The 16,958-nt window shown below is 39.8% G+C and overlaps 1 protein-coding gene across 1 annotated transcript in view; it reads right to left on the reverse strand.

The window, feature by feature from the left end:
• The window catches only part of ADGRA1 (adhesion G protein-coupled receptor A1), a 474,014-nt gene that overhangs the window by 389,266 nt on the left and 67,790 nt on the right, over positions 1 to 16,958 (reverse strand). Inside the window, exon 2 of the mRNA XM_038411116.2 lies at positions 7,881 to 7,952. Coding sequence (XP_038267044.1) covers positions 7,881 to 7,952 — 72 coding nt within the window. The remainder of the gene's footprint in view (positions 1 to 7,880; positions 7,953 to 16,958) is intronic.

Here is a 16,958-nt window from a genome sequence, read left to right on the forward strand (position 1 = left end):
AACATTTCTGTTCCACCTCAAAATAACTTGAAAAGAAAAAAAGGCCGTATATATGCAATTATTGCTCCACTGTAGTGCTTCAAGCTGACATACTGGGATGTGATAGCAAAATTTTAAAAATCAGTCAGTTAGGTGCTCAGATGCCATGGTAATGAGCACAGCATAGATTAGCTAGAGTAACTTATTTTAGAGCAATTTGGAGACGGAACTAAAATAGATGATGAATATCAAAGAATGTCTCAGTCTATTTTAAGCATCTATACTAATATTTTTCATACCTGGACTATTTTAGCGGAAAGAGATTGTCAGCATATGTGAAAGTAAGGCATCTCAACTAGTATTAGAAACCAGTCACAAAACCATAGAAATTAAAATTTCGCCAATTTGACTTCTTATATATCAAAGGCCTCCAACACAACCCAGCACCTGCATGCTAAACCCAATAGCCAAAATTTGACCAAAGCATTATAGCCCACAGAAGATGGGAGGTTATCATGTGGGGCACAAAATAAGAGGGACTGAGATGCATCGGTGCCTGAGGCCCCCCTCAATGACACGTAAATGATTAAAGTGAGATATGCCCAGATCTTGGTGGTTATCTTATTTAAAAAATAACATTGTTCACACTTAAAACAACTCCATAATTAATGTTCTCAAACACATTTCCTTTCCCCTTCCCAAGTCCTTCCTACTTCCTAAAGTAGAAGCCTTTTCCTCTCCGACCTCTGACATCAAATAATTTTGTCTGTTTTTCATACTACATTCAATGGGAACCTTTATTCCCCATTGCTGTTTCAGGACAATTTGTCTAAGGAAGTCGAGTGGCTCTCAGATATCCCAGCACCTGGCACTGCCCTTCAGCATTGCAATTAAAGTCCCTTTCAATCCCTAGGGACCAATTGAGATCAGAGTGCCCATAGAGTGTTGAAGTACAGCATGCTGGATCAGAGCAGAAATCAGAGAAATTTAAATGTATCAAGCTATAAGAGATCTTACAAAAATGTTTTTTTAAATAATTCCCCCTTTCCTTTGTGTTTACACATTCCAAATAAAAAAAATATACCTAGCTCTTGTAGAACACTTTGCACCTTTATTTCAAAGCATCTTATGAAGGAGGGAAATCATCCCCAATTTACAGATGAGGTAACTGATGCTTAAAGAGGTTGAGGATATGTCTACACTACAGAGACTACACTGACATACCTGTGTCAGCATAGTCCTGAGAGTAGATGCAGCCTACTCTCTCACCAGCAGAAGGGGGTTTACTGTCAGTGTAGTGAATCACTTCCTCAAACAACGTTTGCTAAGTAGACAGAAGCCCTCTTCTCTAGACGTAGTTGCACTTATGCTGGGGGTTATGTCAGCATAGTTATGTCATAGAATCAAAGAATCATAGAACTGGAAGGGACCTTGAGAGGTCATCTAGTCCAGTCCCCTGCACTCAAGGCAGGAGTAAGTATTATAAAAAACGTTCTCCCCAGGGAAGATGCACCGTTCTTGACAGTTCTGCAATACCAGGTTAATGTGTGCAGTAGATGGAACAATCTTCTATTCCAAACACCCAGTTAATATAAAATTTTCACAGAGACAGATCTGATACTAAACTGATCAGAACAGATCTAAAAAATTGATTAAAGTGAATATTTAAAATCAAATTTACACAAGTTAAGAAGGCTAAATTCAGTGTCTTGCATAATGACAGGTTTCAGAGTAGCAGCCGTGTTAGTCTGTATTCACAAAAAGAAAAGGGGTACTTGTGGCACCTTAGAGACTAACAAATTTATTTAAGCATAAGGTGCCACAAGTACTCCTTTTCTTTTTGCGAATACAGACTAATACAGCTGCTACTCTGAAACCTGTCTTCTGACAGTGGCCAATGCCTGGTGCCCCAGAGGGAATGAACAGAACAGGTAATCGTCAAGTGATCCATTCCTTATTGCTCATTCCCAGCCTTTGGCAAAGAGAGGCTAGGGACTCCATCCCTGCCCATCCTGGCTAATAGCCATTGATGTACCTATCCTCCATGAATTTATCTAGTTCTTTTTGAACCCTGTTATAGTCTTGACCTTCATAACATCCTCAAGCAAGGAGTTCCACAGGTTGTGTGAAAAATACTTCCTTTTGTTTTTTTAAACGTACTGCCTATTAATTTCATTTGGTGAGCCCTAGTTCTTCTGTTATGAGAAGGAGTAAATAACACTTCCTTATTTACTTTCTCCACAACTTAATCATATCCCCCCCAGTTGTCTCTTTTCCAAGCTGAAAAGTCCCAGTCTTATTAATCTCTCCTCATATGGCAGCCATTCCATACCCCTCATCATTTTTGTTGCCCTTTTCTGAACCTTTTTCAAATCCAATACATCTTTTTTGAGATGGAGCAAACACATCTGCATGCAGTATTCAAAGTGTGGGCGTACCATGGATTTATATAGAGGCAACATGATATTTTCTGTCTTATTATCTATCCCTTTCTTAACAATTCCCAACATTCTGTTTGCTTTTTTTTTTTTTTTTTGAACTGCTGCTGCACATTGAGTGGATGTTTTCAGAAAACTATCCACAATGACTCCAAGAGCTCTTTCTTGAATAGTAATAGGTAATTTTGACCCCCTCATTTTATATGTATAGTTGGGATTATATTTTCCAATGTGCATTATTTCAACAGTGAATTATATCTTCCATTTTGTTGCCCAGTCACCCAGTTTTGAGAGATCCTTTTGTAACTCTTCGCAGTCTGCCTGGGACTTAACTATCTTGAGCAATTTTGTATCATCTGCAAATTTTGCCACTTCACTGTTTACCCCTTTTTCCAGATCATTTATAAATATGTTGAATAGGAGTGGGCCCAGTACAGACCCCTGGGGGACACCACTATTTACCTCTCTCCATTCTGAAAACTGACCATTTATTCCTACCCTTTGGTTTCATATCTTTTAACCAGTTACCAATCCTTCCCTCATATCCCACAACTGCTTACTAAAATCCAAATATATTAGGTTTACTGCTTTCCCTTCATCCACTATTTCTGTAATTCTAGGCGTTAGGGGTGGAAAACAGCAATCAAGTTTGTCTGAAAAAATTTCACACTTTGGTTCTTTCTATACCAATGCAGTGATTTGGTATAGTTTAGAGAGCTAAGCAAGTGTTCATTTATACATCACAGCTATTCCTCATTTAACCCATAATAATTAAAACTAACAATATTAAAAGTATTTATTAGCTCTAATGACGTATAACAAAGCATTTATATGTTTTGGCATATATTAGTTTCCTAAGTTAGGCCCTGGTCCAGGGCCAGGTCAGGGTACTTAAGCAAATGCCTACATTTAAGGACTTGAGTAGTCCCACTGATAACAGTTGGATTACTCATATGTTTAAGTACCTCAGTGACTCACCTTAACACATAACTATAACAAATCTTAAATGTTAACAACATTATTCATGCCGATTTCAACTGTAAATACTGATAAATGAGATTTTATATAGCATTTATTATTCTGAACAATCCTAAAAAACTCTGTAGAGATTGCATATAAAAACATTATCCATACATCACTGAAATGCAGCTCTGAGGATGAATACAAGCAGCTACTTTTTGACAGCAACTCCTTATTGCAGTTATTTTTAGGAGGGGCTGTGAAAGATAATTTCAGCTGAAAGTACACTGGATATTTTTAGACAGACATTTATTCTTACCCAATTTAGATACCTTGGCAAAATTAGTTGCCCACAGATATTGAAAAAAATAACACTCTAGACTAATTTCTAACTCTGTAGATTATTTTCAAGTGGTTTATCTAAATATGAACAGAAAACAAACTCTTTTATTTCACTGTACAAAGTGGGATTATTTACCTGTTCTGTAACCCAAGTACTTCAAGATGTGCTGGTCCCCATTTGTATTCCACTGTGGAGTATGCATATGCACCATGCACCTGAGATTGGAAATTTTTTCAGCAGTGGCTACTGTTCCATACCTATGCCTTTTGCCTCCTCATGCTCCAAACCAAGGGCATAAGGGGTGGTGCAGACTGACCACCTCTCCAGTTCCTTCTCTATGGCCAATAAAGTCATGCGCTGAAGTAGATGAAAAAGAGGGCAGGTAGTGGAATACAGACAAGGACCACACATCTTAAACAATAGTGAGCAGGAAGCCAATGGTTCAAACTGAGTTTGGCTTGCTTACAGGAGGAAAGAACCAAAGTAAGCCTTCAAGGAAGTGGATCTTTATCGGATGGACAAAATTGGAGTAGTCATCAATGGGAGGACAGCAGGTGTGGACAGCCGCCAAATGAACATGTACTGAGTTAAAGTGTGTCCTGAAGACTTTAGGGAAGGAGGTAGATCAGGATAGCAGAGATGTCTGATTCTTCTGGATAAGTGTAGTGGTTATGAGCCCTGATGGAAAATGGGCTGCACAACAATTGTTTAGTAGACTCCCTTCTATTATTGTTGAGAATAGACTAGACATCTCCAGGGCACACAGTCTCTAGGTGGATGCCCATCCAAATACAAATTGGTCAAGTGCAGTGAGTCTGGATTGGAATGCTTGATTCTGTCTTTTGCTGCACCAACCGGTTCTGGAAGGTGACATGCAGATGAGTTGACAACTGAAGGAGGCTGGGAAACCAGAATTGCCTGGGCCAAATGGGAGCTATCCGTATGACCCATGTTTTGGCCTGCCAGATTTTCCTCAAGACTTGAGGTAATAAGGGAATGGGGAGGAAAGGCATACATTAGTTGCCTTGACCAGGGACCAGAAGCACATCTCCCATGAAGTTCTGACCCAAAGTCCCCCAGAACAGTAATTCGTACACTTTTTGTTCTTGTAGGATGCTAAGAGGTTGCAGGACAAGGAGCCGCAAAGATGGAATATGGTCTGCTGAGTCATGAAGCTTTCACTTGTGTTCCTGAGAGAAGCAACTGCCGAGGTTGTCTGCCTGGGTCTTGGGTATTCTCAGTATGTGCACGGTTGACATAATTATCTGATGTCAAATATATCAATTCCAGAGTTTTACAGCTTTTGTAGAGAGGGGTGAATTTCGCTCCTCCCTGTTAATTTACATAGAATAGCATGGCAACATTGGCCCACATCACTAGAATGTGGTGAGATCTCATGATGGGGAGAAACTATTTGGAAACCTCCCAGACCACTCTGAATCCAAGTTGTGGCATTGTGGCTTCTTTCACTGACTATATGCCTTGTGCTGAATGTTCAATTAGGAGGGCATCCTCACCAAAAACGGAGGCATCCGTGATGAGAGACTTCTGTGGTAAAGTCAGAGTGAACAGAACTCTGTTGGTCCTTGTTCTCCCACCAAGTCAAGGAGGCCCTCACTTCTTGACAGAGGGAGATTAGTTTGTTTATACTGTCTGAGCAAAGCCAGCCTTTAGACAGTGAAGACCGTCTCCCATATGAGGTTACATAAGCATAAGACACTGTTACCCTGGAGGGTGAGACAGGAGCACATTTGCAACTGTGGGCTCTCAGTTGCATGGCAAGATGTTTGATACCTGGAGCCATAAACCAATCCCCTCTGGACAATGACAGGAAGATAGAAGCCAAAGGAAGCATTCTGAATCTCAGCTTACAAATAAATATACTGCATTGTCTTAGATCCCTTGATCTGAGGAAGAAATTTGAGTAGAACCGCTTCCCTCTGTGTTGTCGAGGTATTGGCTCCTTGAATGAGGAGGGAGACTACTACTTGGACAAGTCTCCTCTTGTCAGAGGAATCCCTGAACAGGGACAGGGAAGCAAGGTTTGAAGGAGGAAGAGAGAGGAATTCAATTTAGCCTGATTATACTATATCAAGTCTCCATCTGTCTTTTGTGATGTCCTGCCAAGTATGGAAAAAGTGGGCCGGTGACTTCCAAACTGAAGAAGAGAAGACTTGGATAGCGTGAATTGCATCTGTTGATCATGGCTCCCAAAGGTCTCATCAAAAGTATTTCTTGATCTGGGGTTGAGGCTGGAAGGGTGTTGCTGGAAGAGCTGTTTATTTACTATAGTGTATCATCTGCCTCTTCCATGGACCTCATAAGCCTATTGATGGTAGAAGGGCTGGAGCACTTTATGAGGTCTATAGGATATGGCTTTGTGGTACTTTCTCTTGAGGCCAATGCCAAGTGACAAGAGGGATCCTCTTGAGTCTTTTAGTGAGTGCAAAGACTTCATCTGGCTTGTTGCTGAAGAGATTATTCCAGTCAAAGGGCAGGTCCTTCTTCCTGGATTGTACATTTTGAGGAAATCCCAAAGAATGAAGCCATGATGCTCTGTGCATAGCTATTGTTAAAGCCATGGCTCATGATGCTGTGTCAGCTGCATCTGCAGGAGACTTCCAGGATGATCTAACTATCAGCTTTCCTTCCATATCCTATACCAAACTTGGCGGCATGCTTCTTGGTGTATGCGGGGGAGGGGGACTCTGATCAATCTGGGTCAGACTGTGGCCTCAGAGCACATTCCATAAAACATTTCTTGAGTCTGTCTTCCCATGCCCGTTTAGTTCAGCTGGGAAAGGAGTGGTAGGTGTTGCACCTGGAGATAATGTGGGATTCTCCAGATATAAACACCAGAGTTACAGACTGACCAGTCAACTGGACACCATGTGAAACCGGAAGTATTCAATTAAGCAGCAGCAGAGGCAACAACAAAAAAAGCAAATACTGTATTGTGACTGTATTGCATCTTACAGGTAGGCACCTCTGGTTTGCCTGTCCCCACCCCATTCCCATGGCAGACACAATGTGCACCGTTTTCACCCCTCGCCCCCACACAAACACTGGGAGGGAGACACACTATTTTCACCCCCCTCTGCGAACTGGGAGAGGGAGGTGCCGTTCTCTCTCTCTCTCTCTCACACACACACACACACACACACACACACACACACACACAGAGAAAGGTCGGGAGGAGGGAAAGTTGGCAAACTCAGTCTGACCCAGGGAAAGAAGCTGCCTGCAAGGAAGCTGCCAGTGCTGAGGAGGGAGCTCAGCTGTTGCTGAAGCCTGCCCCGGAGTGTCAGCTGCTGGATCTGGAGCCAGAACTGTACTTTGTTCAGAGTTACAAATATTTCAGGGGTACTGGTTCAAAAAGGAGAAGCTTTGGGAACACTGGAGAAGTTCCATCTCAGATCATGCAGCGGTAAGATGGAACTGGAGCAGCAGTTGGTCCACACTGCCCCTTATGCCCTTAGCTTAGAGAGCAAAGGGGCAAATGGCAAAGACACAGCCAACAGACACTGCTAAAAAATTCTGATCTCAGGCTCATAGTGCACATGCATTCCCCACAATGGCTTACACAGAGACCAGCACTCAGAGAAGAACTATTTTATTGCTGATTTATTCCCAGGAGGTTCTTAGATTATTTTTCTAAACTCATTTGGGTACTCTTGAATAAATAACACAGAGTAAGCAATGCATCTTTCTTTTTAAAAATGTGTAAGTTACAAATACTCTGTAATGGAGCTTTACCAATTTCATGACCCACTCAAGAAATAAATGCTGCCCAATTTCTTTGCACAGGAAATTATTCAAAATAGAAGGAAGTGTTGGGAACTAGAAAGTTAAATAATCCAGTCTATATATCAGGTACATTACCATTACATATGCCAGTCTTCACTTTGATTGGGTATGCAGTGCAATGCAAGCCTTTCGCTTCATGTTTATTTTAGTTCCAAATTAATGGTTGTGCTTTCCTGCATTTTCATCTCAATCCCAGTTCACTCATTTCTCTTGTTTATTAACTTGATGATTGCCCAGAAAACCCATTCTGATATACATCCAAGAACTTCTGAATTTCTATCTGTTTGTTTTACATTTCAAATATGAGAAACATTTTTGAATGGAAAGTGAACAGAGGCTGATCAGTTACTCACAGTCTCTCCAGGGATCTCAGTCCAAAGAAAGAGCCATTCTTTAACCACAAGATCTTGTTGTTACTCAGAATTCTGCAAAAAGTCATAAAAGAATCTGGTTAACAGATCATGATAATTTCGCTGATTAAGAACATGTAATTACAGTAAATGATGTCGCTGTAAAATACCAATCAAAAAATTCTCAGCTTCATTTGCATTTTCTTTTTTAGCAGTAAATAAAATAAAGATTATCATTTTCACAAGTAGAAAGTTATATCTCCAACATTCTCCTGTTTAACAAGCAAGTAAGTCAACAAGTGCAGCGTGGATCCATGTGAAAACTGTGAAATTAATAGACAACTGCACAGCACACATTTGAAGAACAGCTGGTGAATGTCAATTTTTATGCTTGCATAAGTCAACAAGCTGGGTGTGTGGGTGAGGGTGGGGGGAAAATGAAGAAACCTCTTCCTCCAGGCCACAGGACAATAGTGGAATTACTTGGGACCTGCTACAAACAGTGATGAAGCCTTCCCCCATTTCCCCATTGTCAATGACCAGTATATGTCAGATCCATACATTAACAGCAATAACCTGCTCCCTATCACACTGAACTGGAGCTCGAGGGAAGTACCTCCCACACAGTTCTGGGTTTTGCAGGAGATTCAAACCTACTTTTCTAAAAGTAGCAGAACAAAACCTTTCCACGTTTATCAAAGATTTTCTTTTTTCCTTTTATATAGCATGTTTTTTTAAACCTATCAGATGCTAATTTATCTATCTCCTAGTATTTCCTACCATAATTCAAATATAATGAACGCTTATTTCGATAGTGTAGAGGTCTTGCCAGAACAGACTGCTGCTGGAGATATCGGTGTCTCAGAGCCATCCTGGCTCACATATGTTGGGACTGTCCCAGGATACAATTTTTTTGTCTAGAAGCAAGCAGGACGATTAATATGATAAAGGATACTTCCTTAAAAATTATGTCAAGAACTGTGTTTTGGAATCTATCCCATCACCTTGAAAACCCTCCAATTTATGGAAAGCTTGGTTCTCTATAGCAGTGCTTGTAGCCAAACAACTCATATTGCTTAGACTGAAGAGCAGACTGCTTCCGGGGCAAGAGCTTGTACAGTGACTTGGCTGAGCTGGCAGCTAAAGAGTGGGTAAAATTTCGGAGAAGGGGGACCGCAGACAAATTAGAAAAGATTTGGTCTGACTTTTTAGAAATTTTTAATCGATGCCTAGTGGATGGACACCAAGATGTCGCTCTCCTTTCCCCCCTTTCTTCCTTTCCTTTCCCTCCCTTTCCATTCCTTTACCTTCCCCACACCCTTCACCCCATCCCTGATCTTTTCAAGGGGTGAATCAATAAAATATTAATATAAAACATTTAGATGTTGCACACCAGCATATATTGCATAGACATAACCTCTCAACCTGCCAAGGCCCAAATGTGGAACACAGTGTGTGACAAACTCCCAAAATTAGGGACACAAAAATAATTATCCATGCAGGAAAACGTAATATGTTGTGGAACTCAATCCTGTCAAGTAAATAACTCTTGATGAGTTTCATGATTTTTTTTAGACTAATGTAAATAATTTTCAACAATAAAAATGAGGGGACCCCCAATTTGTGACCAGTGTATAACATTCGGACTATATTGAGTGACATCCCTCAAAATAAGGAAAACTTCAGAAATATGCATCAGTGCAGTGCATCTCTCATTTAAATAGATTCCATAAACAAGAGGTTAATTTAAAAGGAATTAATGCTGGTTAAGTGTGACGCATGCCCTTTCCCCTCCCCCACAAACTCAAATCCTTAAAAGCAACAAAGTCCTTAGGTATACAACAACCCTTATCCGTACCCTTACATCCTCAGAGAACACTTCCACTGGCAGTGACTCCACATCTTCACAAGATCTTTATCAGATAAGGAAATATACTACACACAACACATTAACTCTCTTACACAGTATAACACAAAGTCTTAAACATAACCTAAGCAACATTAGGAAATAAACACCACAGATTAAGCCTGTGCTCTGTTATGGGATTGTGGGATAAATATAAGGTCATAATTAAAGGTCAAAGTCAAAATAGGGTTAGTGTTTGTTCTGATTTTGTTTTATAATCTCCTGGACATCTAAGGTAGCCATATTTGATGCATATTGGTTGAATAATTTTAAAATTGAACATTTAAACTGAATATTTGACCCACATGCTGTAGAATTTTGCTGCTCTTTTAGGTTTTGTGGGGGTTTTGGTGTTTTTTAATTCTTTCCTTCCCTTTTATTGATCTAAACTTCTGAGACCAGGCAGAGTTTGAATCAGCCCATGAAAAATGAAGCCCCCCCAAGTTAAAATTGGCTTGGCTTTTGGAGGCTCAAAACATGAAATTCTACTTTGTATTATATATTGTGTCATTTGGCTATATGTTGTGTTATGAAGAGATCGTATTTTGAGGTATATTGTAGTGGCAGAGAGTATAAATATTACACTTGGACTGTTCAGTATGACCCAGATTTACAAAGATCTGTGTATCTTAGAACTACCATCTCACTTAGGTATGATGCATGCATTCCTGTCTTCAGATATTTGCCCTTATATGTATATATCATTTGGTTTTTCCAGTTTTCTAATAATTATATTCTGGATATAGAGACAAGATTTAACTGCTGATAGCTCCATTTGTCAATAATAATGTGAGCTTCATAGTGTCCACCACCTGGATTTGCTTCTGATTGGTCCTAATAGCATAGATACAATCCAATATTAAATTATCTGCATAAGGCAATCTCCTTGGAGTGGGAACATAGTGAAGAAAAATATCTTCATGATGCTAATAAAACATGGTTGGTTTAAATTAAACATTGAGCAATGTGGGCACATCCAGTCACTATGTTTGCCTGTTTTATTTTCTCTTAAACATGATTCTTTTGGTCTTAAAAATTTTTCATTTTTAAAAGATCATTCATGTAACCAATGTGAACCCCCCCAAAAAAAGTTTAAAAATTAGAACTAATTAATTTTGTGTTTCTAAATTTAACCTTAAACTGTATTCAGACCTTGTGGCTACGTTTACAACAGTTAATTTTTCTTTAGTGCCTCATCTTGTATATGTCAACTGCCAGAAGTTTTATAAACATGATAATGTAAAGACAGCAAATTCTTACTTAATTAGGTATAGTTAAAATATGCAATTCAAGTAAAAAATGCAAACACTTTTCTGGGTGGAATATTAATAAGTCATGGCTTCAGAAAAGTGTAACATTCAGATAGGGCAGATGAAAATGGTTTCCTTATAATCAAAGCCTAGCTGGACTGTTCTAGTATGAACAGTATATTGTATGAATAGTAGAATAGTCTGAACTTCAGCACTGGCAAAATTTAAGTTACATTATATTGTATTGTAGAATATTGCTAGATATTACATACTTAACTCAGTCTTCTTTTCTAAGGATATTCACTGTGGGGATAGGAAAGAGACTCATGTGGCCACACTGTTGAGTATCTTGATATGGAAGAGGATTTTTAAATGAAAAAGGTTAAACAATAAGCCCTTCCATGTAACAGAAGCCTGGCCTGATGTCTCTACTAAAAGTACAATTTATTCTGAAAACCGCAGTACATTCTTTTCTTTACCAAAGCACCTGAAAGAATGGAAGATGTACCATGTGTGAGTAGAAGAATGCTATTCATTCTATATTTTCTGCACCCCCTTTGGTTTTTTTGTAAATATGCTTCTATCCCACTTCTAGCCAAATACAGTATTTTGTTTGTAAATAGAGATAAGATCTAGAAGTGATGCAGAAAAATAAAAAACAAAGAAGCATCTTTTTAATGTAGTTATCTATTGGATTCTTGTTTTTATGTACCTACTTACTTAATTATAATCGGCAGTTGTAACATATGCTGTGTTTTTATAACATCAGAAACTGATGCACTTGGGATTATTTTGATAAGAGAACATTAACCTTAAACTTGAGGGGGTTTTTCCCCCCTTATAAACCACAGCAGAAAACTACATGTTAAATATTTCTCACTATCTACTGTTCTCAGCATTTTCCCTTGTCCTATTTTTTCAGATGTGTTAATTGATTTCAGTGATAAAACACATTGCTAAAACAGCTGCCTACTTGCTATATTAAAGTAATTATCAGTTTCCAGCTGTGTGCTAGGAGCCTCACATTTTGAATTTTTTATTCAAATGAGACTAACATTTAGAAGATAAACCTTTTATTTCTTCAAGTGCCACTTCCAAAATAATTTGTGTTTAAATGTTTTGCTTTTTCTGAATAGTTTCCTGGCAAATTTTCTCTGTCGCCCTACCTGCATTTAACCTCTACGTCCAAAAAAGATACTTTCCAGCTTTCCAACTTTTTTTCCCAAAAGTTACCTGTAAGTAATATTCATGTGTATTGATCATGCTGAAACACTAAACCAATCAGATATTTTAGTACTAAGGATTTTAGGCCTCTTGATATGGAATAGGACTTTTAAATGTTTTACCCAGACAAAGATTCCACCACAATTAGGAAGATGGGAAGTTATGATGGGGACTCACATCAATTATATTAATATAAAAACACCCCTAAATAATAAGGTCAAAATATAAAGAGTAGCTCTAGCACTCATAAGGGAATGCCAGGGCTATATCTACCTACACCCTGTCCCTTTAAAGAGTGGAGGTCTAATGAGGAGGCCAAAGGAGACAGCTCTGGGGAGCAGTGTGGGGTTGCAGGAGAAGAAGTTTTTGGTGCTTGCTCTGGACAGACTCAGCAGGAGTTTGCATAAGCTGTGCTAGTTTTTTGGATACTAAGTTCAAAGAAACTCCAGTTTTAAAATAGTCCTTGGTCTGGCAGTATAAAAGCCTAAACATTAAATCAATAACAAATGGTAGGTTAAAGAAAAAAAAAATGAGTGACAAGATCATGGAGAGTCTTTGATACTGGTATATCTTGAAATAATGGAATTTTATTTGTGGGTAAGGATTTAGTATCTGCATAGATTTTGTGCTACGGAAGTGTAGAGGAATTTGTCAGGTAGTACTTCACTCAGAGACAACTGTTCTCAGCACTCTGATACAAAGACCCATGTTGAGGCAAAGGTGTTAGTCTGATAAGATTTGGTGAAGGAGTAGAGAGATCAGACTGTACCTTTCCATCTCTTTAACTGAGCGTCTCTGACTCTAACAAAGTAGCAGCTACAAAATGAGTGGAATAACCCTGACACTCAGGAAACATGGGCTTTCAAGGCAACAATTCATTCCGGTGGAATATACAGTATATCAACATAAGCACATTGAGTTCAGCCATTTGATGGCATCATCATAAGCCCGGTGGAGAGCCAGTAGCCCACCATCAAATTAAGTCAGGGGGCACTCAAAGATATGCTACATAGTCTGAAGTTGACAGCAGCTGCATCACAGGTCATTAGAAAAAAACCATTTAAAGACACTGGCCGCACAGCTGCCCTGTCCTGTTCGAAATCAGTTCAGAGATGATCACAGGGGCCTTGGTAGATCAAAACCTGATGGACAGATGATGAAAGAATGATCAATGACTGTCATCACTGATCACTCACTGTGTCAGGCAGATTCCACCGTAATGTCCTGTGGTGCCATAAATGACCATAAAAGGCATCTAGAAAACAGGTGAGCTGGTCGGTGGTTGAAGAGTTCTGCATACAAAGGCAGGTTGCTATTCTCACAGATCTTGGCCAGCAGCATGACAGAGGCCTTCTCACAGTGAATATGGGGTGGTATTATGTTATTAAGTATCGGTACAAGCAACTCCATTGCCATGGCTAAAGTCATAGTAACAATACTCATAGCTTTGTTAAGCTCTACATTGACCAGCCTTGTGTGAGATGAGCAACAGAGACAGAAGACAGAAGCATAATAATCTTCTGTTGAATAGCAGAGTGCAAGGGCTGATATTCTAAGTGTCCAGGCACTCACACCCCAGGTTGAACCAGCCAATTTTATGAGGAAGTTGTTCCGAGTGTTGACTTAGGCTGCCATCTTCCTCAAACAGTTGCAATACATTAATGACCTATCCAATGTCACATTGAGGTAAACCAGATTTGGATCATGCCAAAGGTGTTGGCCACTGAGGAAAATGTTTAACTCATGGCCTGTACTTGCATTATGCAGATGAAATACACTAGGAACTATCATGGAAAAGCTCAGCTGCAGACGCCATCAACTATAATAGTCTGCCATGAGCTTCATAGCATCATTCAAGGCCTTAATTTCTGAGAAGGACTGAGCTTGGTAGCTGCAGCAGATGTCGTCGGTATAGATAAACTTGCGAGAGAGTGTAGCTGGCAGGTCTTTGAGGTACACATTGAACAATAATCAGTGAAAAAACTGACCCTTGAGAAAGGCTGTTGATCTGACACTTCCAAGAGCTACAGCAGTTACCCACACATACTCTAAACTGCCTGTTTTGGAGAAAGAGCTCTACCACTTTGACCACCCAATGCAAGGCAATGCGAGAGAGTTTAAACAAAAGGCCTCTGTATCAAACTGTGTCATAGGCAACAGTTAAATCCAAGAAGACAGCTCCTGTCTTTAGATTTTGTTGAAAACTGTTTTTGATAAAGGTGGTCAAAGCCAGGATCAGTGTTCATGTCATGCTCCCTGTCAGTACCTGGCTCTGACAAGATAATCATCCAACTAGCGGACCAAATTCAGCGACAAGTCCTGATTATGTGCCACCTTACTGTGACCCCAATGTACCGCCATCCTTCAACTTTCTGATGAAATAAGGTTAATTTACAGGCCTAGACATCCCTTATAGATTCATAGATTCCAAGGCCAGATGGGATCCTGTATAATGCAGGCCATAGAATCTCCCCAATTTAATTCCTAGAGCATATCTTTTAGAAAAATATCCAATCTTTATTTTAAAATAGTCAGTGATGGCAAATCCACTACAACCTTTGGTAAATGATTCCAGTGGTTAGTTACTCTGACTATTAAAAATGCACACCATATTTTCAGACTGAATTTGTCTAGCTTGAGCTTCCAGCCACTGGATCATGTTATACCTTTCTCTGCTAGACTGAAGAGCCCATTATTAAATATTTCTTCCCTGTGTGGATGCTCAGGGAATGTAATCAAGTCACCCCCTTCCTTCTCTTTGCTAAGCTAAATAGTGATAAACTCAAAGACCTCAATCTATCAGGCATGTTTTCTATCCTTTAAACATTCTCACAACTCTTTTCTGAATCTTCTCCAATTTATCAGCATCCTTCTTGAATTATAGGCACTGAAACTGGACACAGTACTCCAGCAGTGGTCACACCAGTGCCAAATAGAGACGTAAAATAACCCCTCTAATTCCTTCTCAAGATTCCCGTTTATGCATCCAAAGATCACATTAGCTCTTTTGGCCACTGCATCATTCCAGGAGCTCATGTTCAGCTGATTACCACCACAACCCCCAAATCATTTTTAAATTCACTCCCTCCCAGGATAGAATGCTAATAGGAAATCAGTTTTGTCATTAGACAATGAGTGTCACAAGCATTTCTTATGTTACTATGTATTGGTGTTGTACACAGATATAAGAATGCAGCAAGTCCACTTGACATTACTTCTTTCTGTAGGCTCACTGCTTAGGTTACGATCTGAAAAGATTCCATTTCAAATCTTGTTCATGACAAGCTGACAAAACTATTTTAATTCCAGGATAAAGTGGTTGCCCTCATATTTTATTAGAGCAAAATTACAGCAATAAATATCAATGAATCTGTCTTTGGCAGACTAATAATGGACTGGATATGTCATGTTCTAGGTTGTTTCTTCTCTTTGCATTGGAACTGCAGAGACAGGACTGTTAGGCAGAGAGAAGGGGAGCAGGAGCAGGCACCCCATAAAACAGCAGTTGGAAAAAGTGTGGGTCGTGAGAGTGACATTTAAAAATATCTTTGCTGAATTGGCATAAAGTGGGACAGGGGGCATTTACATTGAGATTCTGTGGTATAAAATGACAGATTATTTAAAGGTTTATAATGCTTCTTCCAAGTAAACAACATATAATGTTTATCCCCACAGTATGCATAATTCATTTGACAGTTGTAGTATAACAACAACTTAGACTAGAGCTTACAACACAAAATAGCAGGGGGTAAAAAGCCATTGCAATTGTGGGCTACATATGCAGAGATAAACATCATTGTCATGGATGAGGACAATAACAGTCCCATTCTTTAAGATGCTGATGATACCAAAACTAAAATAGTGCACATAGCTTGGGTAGCCGAATACCAGAAGGATATTAACCTTAACCAGCTGGAGGAAATTTAGAAAACTATAACAAAATGATTAAAGATTAATTAAGATTAAATGATTAATGATTGCACTATAAGGTGGGTAGAAAGCTGGCTAGATTGTCGGGCTCAACGGGTAGTGATCAATGGCTCCATGTCTAGTTGGCAGCCGGTGTCAAGTGGAGTGCCCCAGGGGTCGGTCCTGGGGCCCGTTTTGTTCAATATCTTCATAAATGACCTGGAGGATGGTGTGGATTGCACTCTCAGCAAATTTGCGGATGATACTAAACTGGGAGGAGTGGTAGATACGCTGGAGGGGAGGGATAGGATACAGAAGGACCTAGACAAATTGGAGGATTGGGCCAAAAGAAATCTAATGAGGTTCAATAAGGATAAATGCAGGGTCCTGCACTTAGGATGGAAGAATCCAATGCACCGCTACAGACTAGGGACCGAATGGCTCGGCAGCAGTTCTGCGGAAAAGGAGCTAGGGGTGACAGTGGACGAGAAGCTGGATATGAGTCAGCAGTGTGCCCTTGTTGCCAAGAAGGCCAATGGCATTTTGGGATGTATAAGTAGGGGCATAGCGAGCAGATCGAGGGACGTGATCGTTCCCCTCTATTCGACACTGGTGAGGCCTCATCTGGAGTACTGTGTCCAGTTTTGGGCCCCACACTACAGGAAGGATGTGGATAAATTGGAAAGAGTACAGCGAAGGGCAACAAAAATGATTAGGGGTCTAGAGCACATGACTTATGAGGAGAGGCTGAGGGAGCTGGGATTGTTTAGTCTGCAGAAGAGAAGAATGAGG

This window comes from Dermochelys coriacea, chromosome 7, assembly GCF_009764565.3.
Source record: "Dermochelys coriacea isolate rDerCor1 chromosome 7, rDerCor1.pri.v4, whole genome shotgun sequence".
NCBI classification, from domain to species: Eukaryota; Metazoa; Chordata; order Testudines; family Dermochelyidae; genus Dermochelys; species Dermochelys coriacea.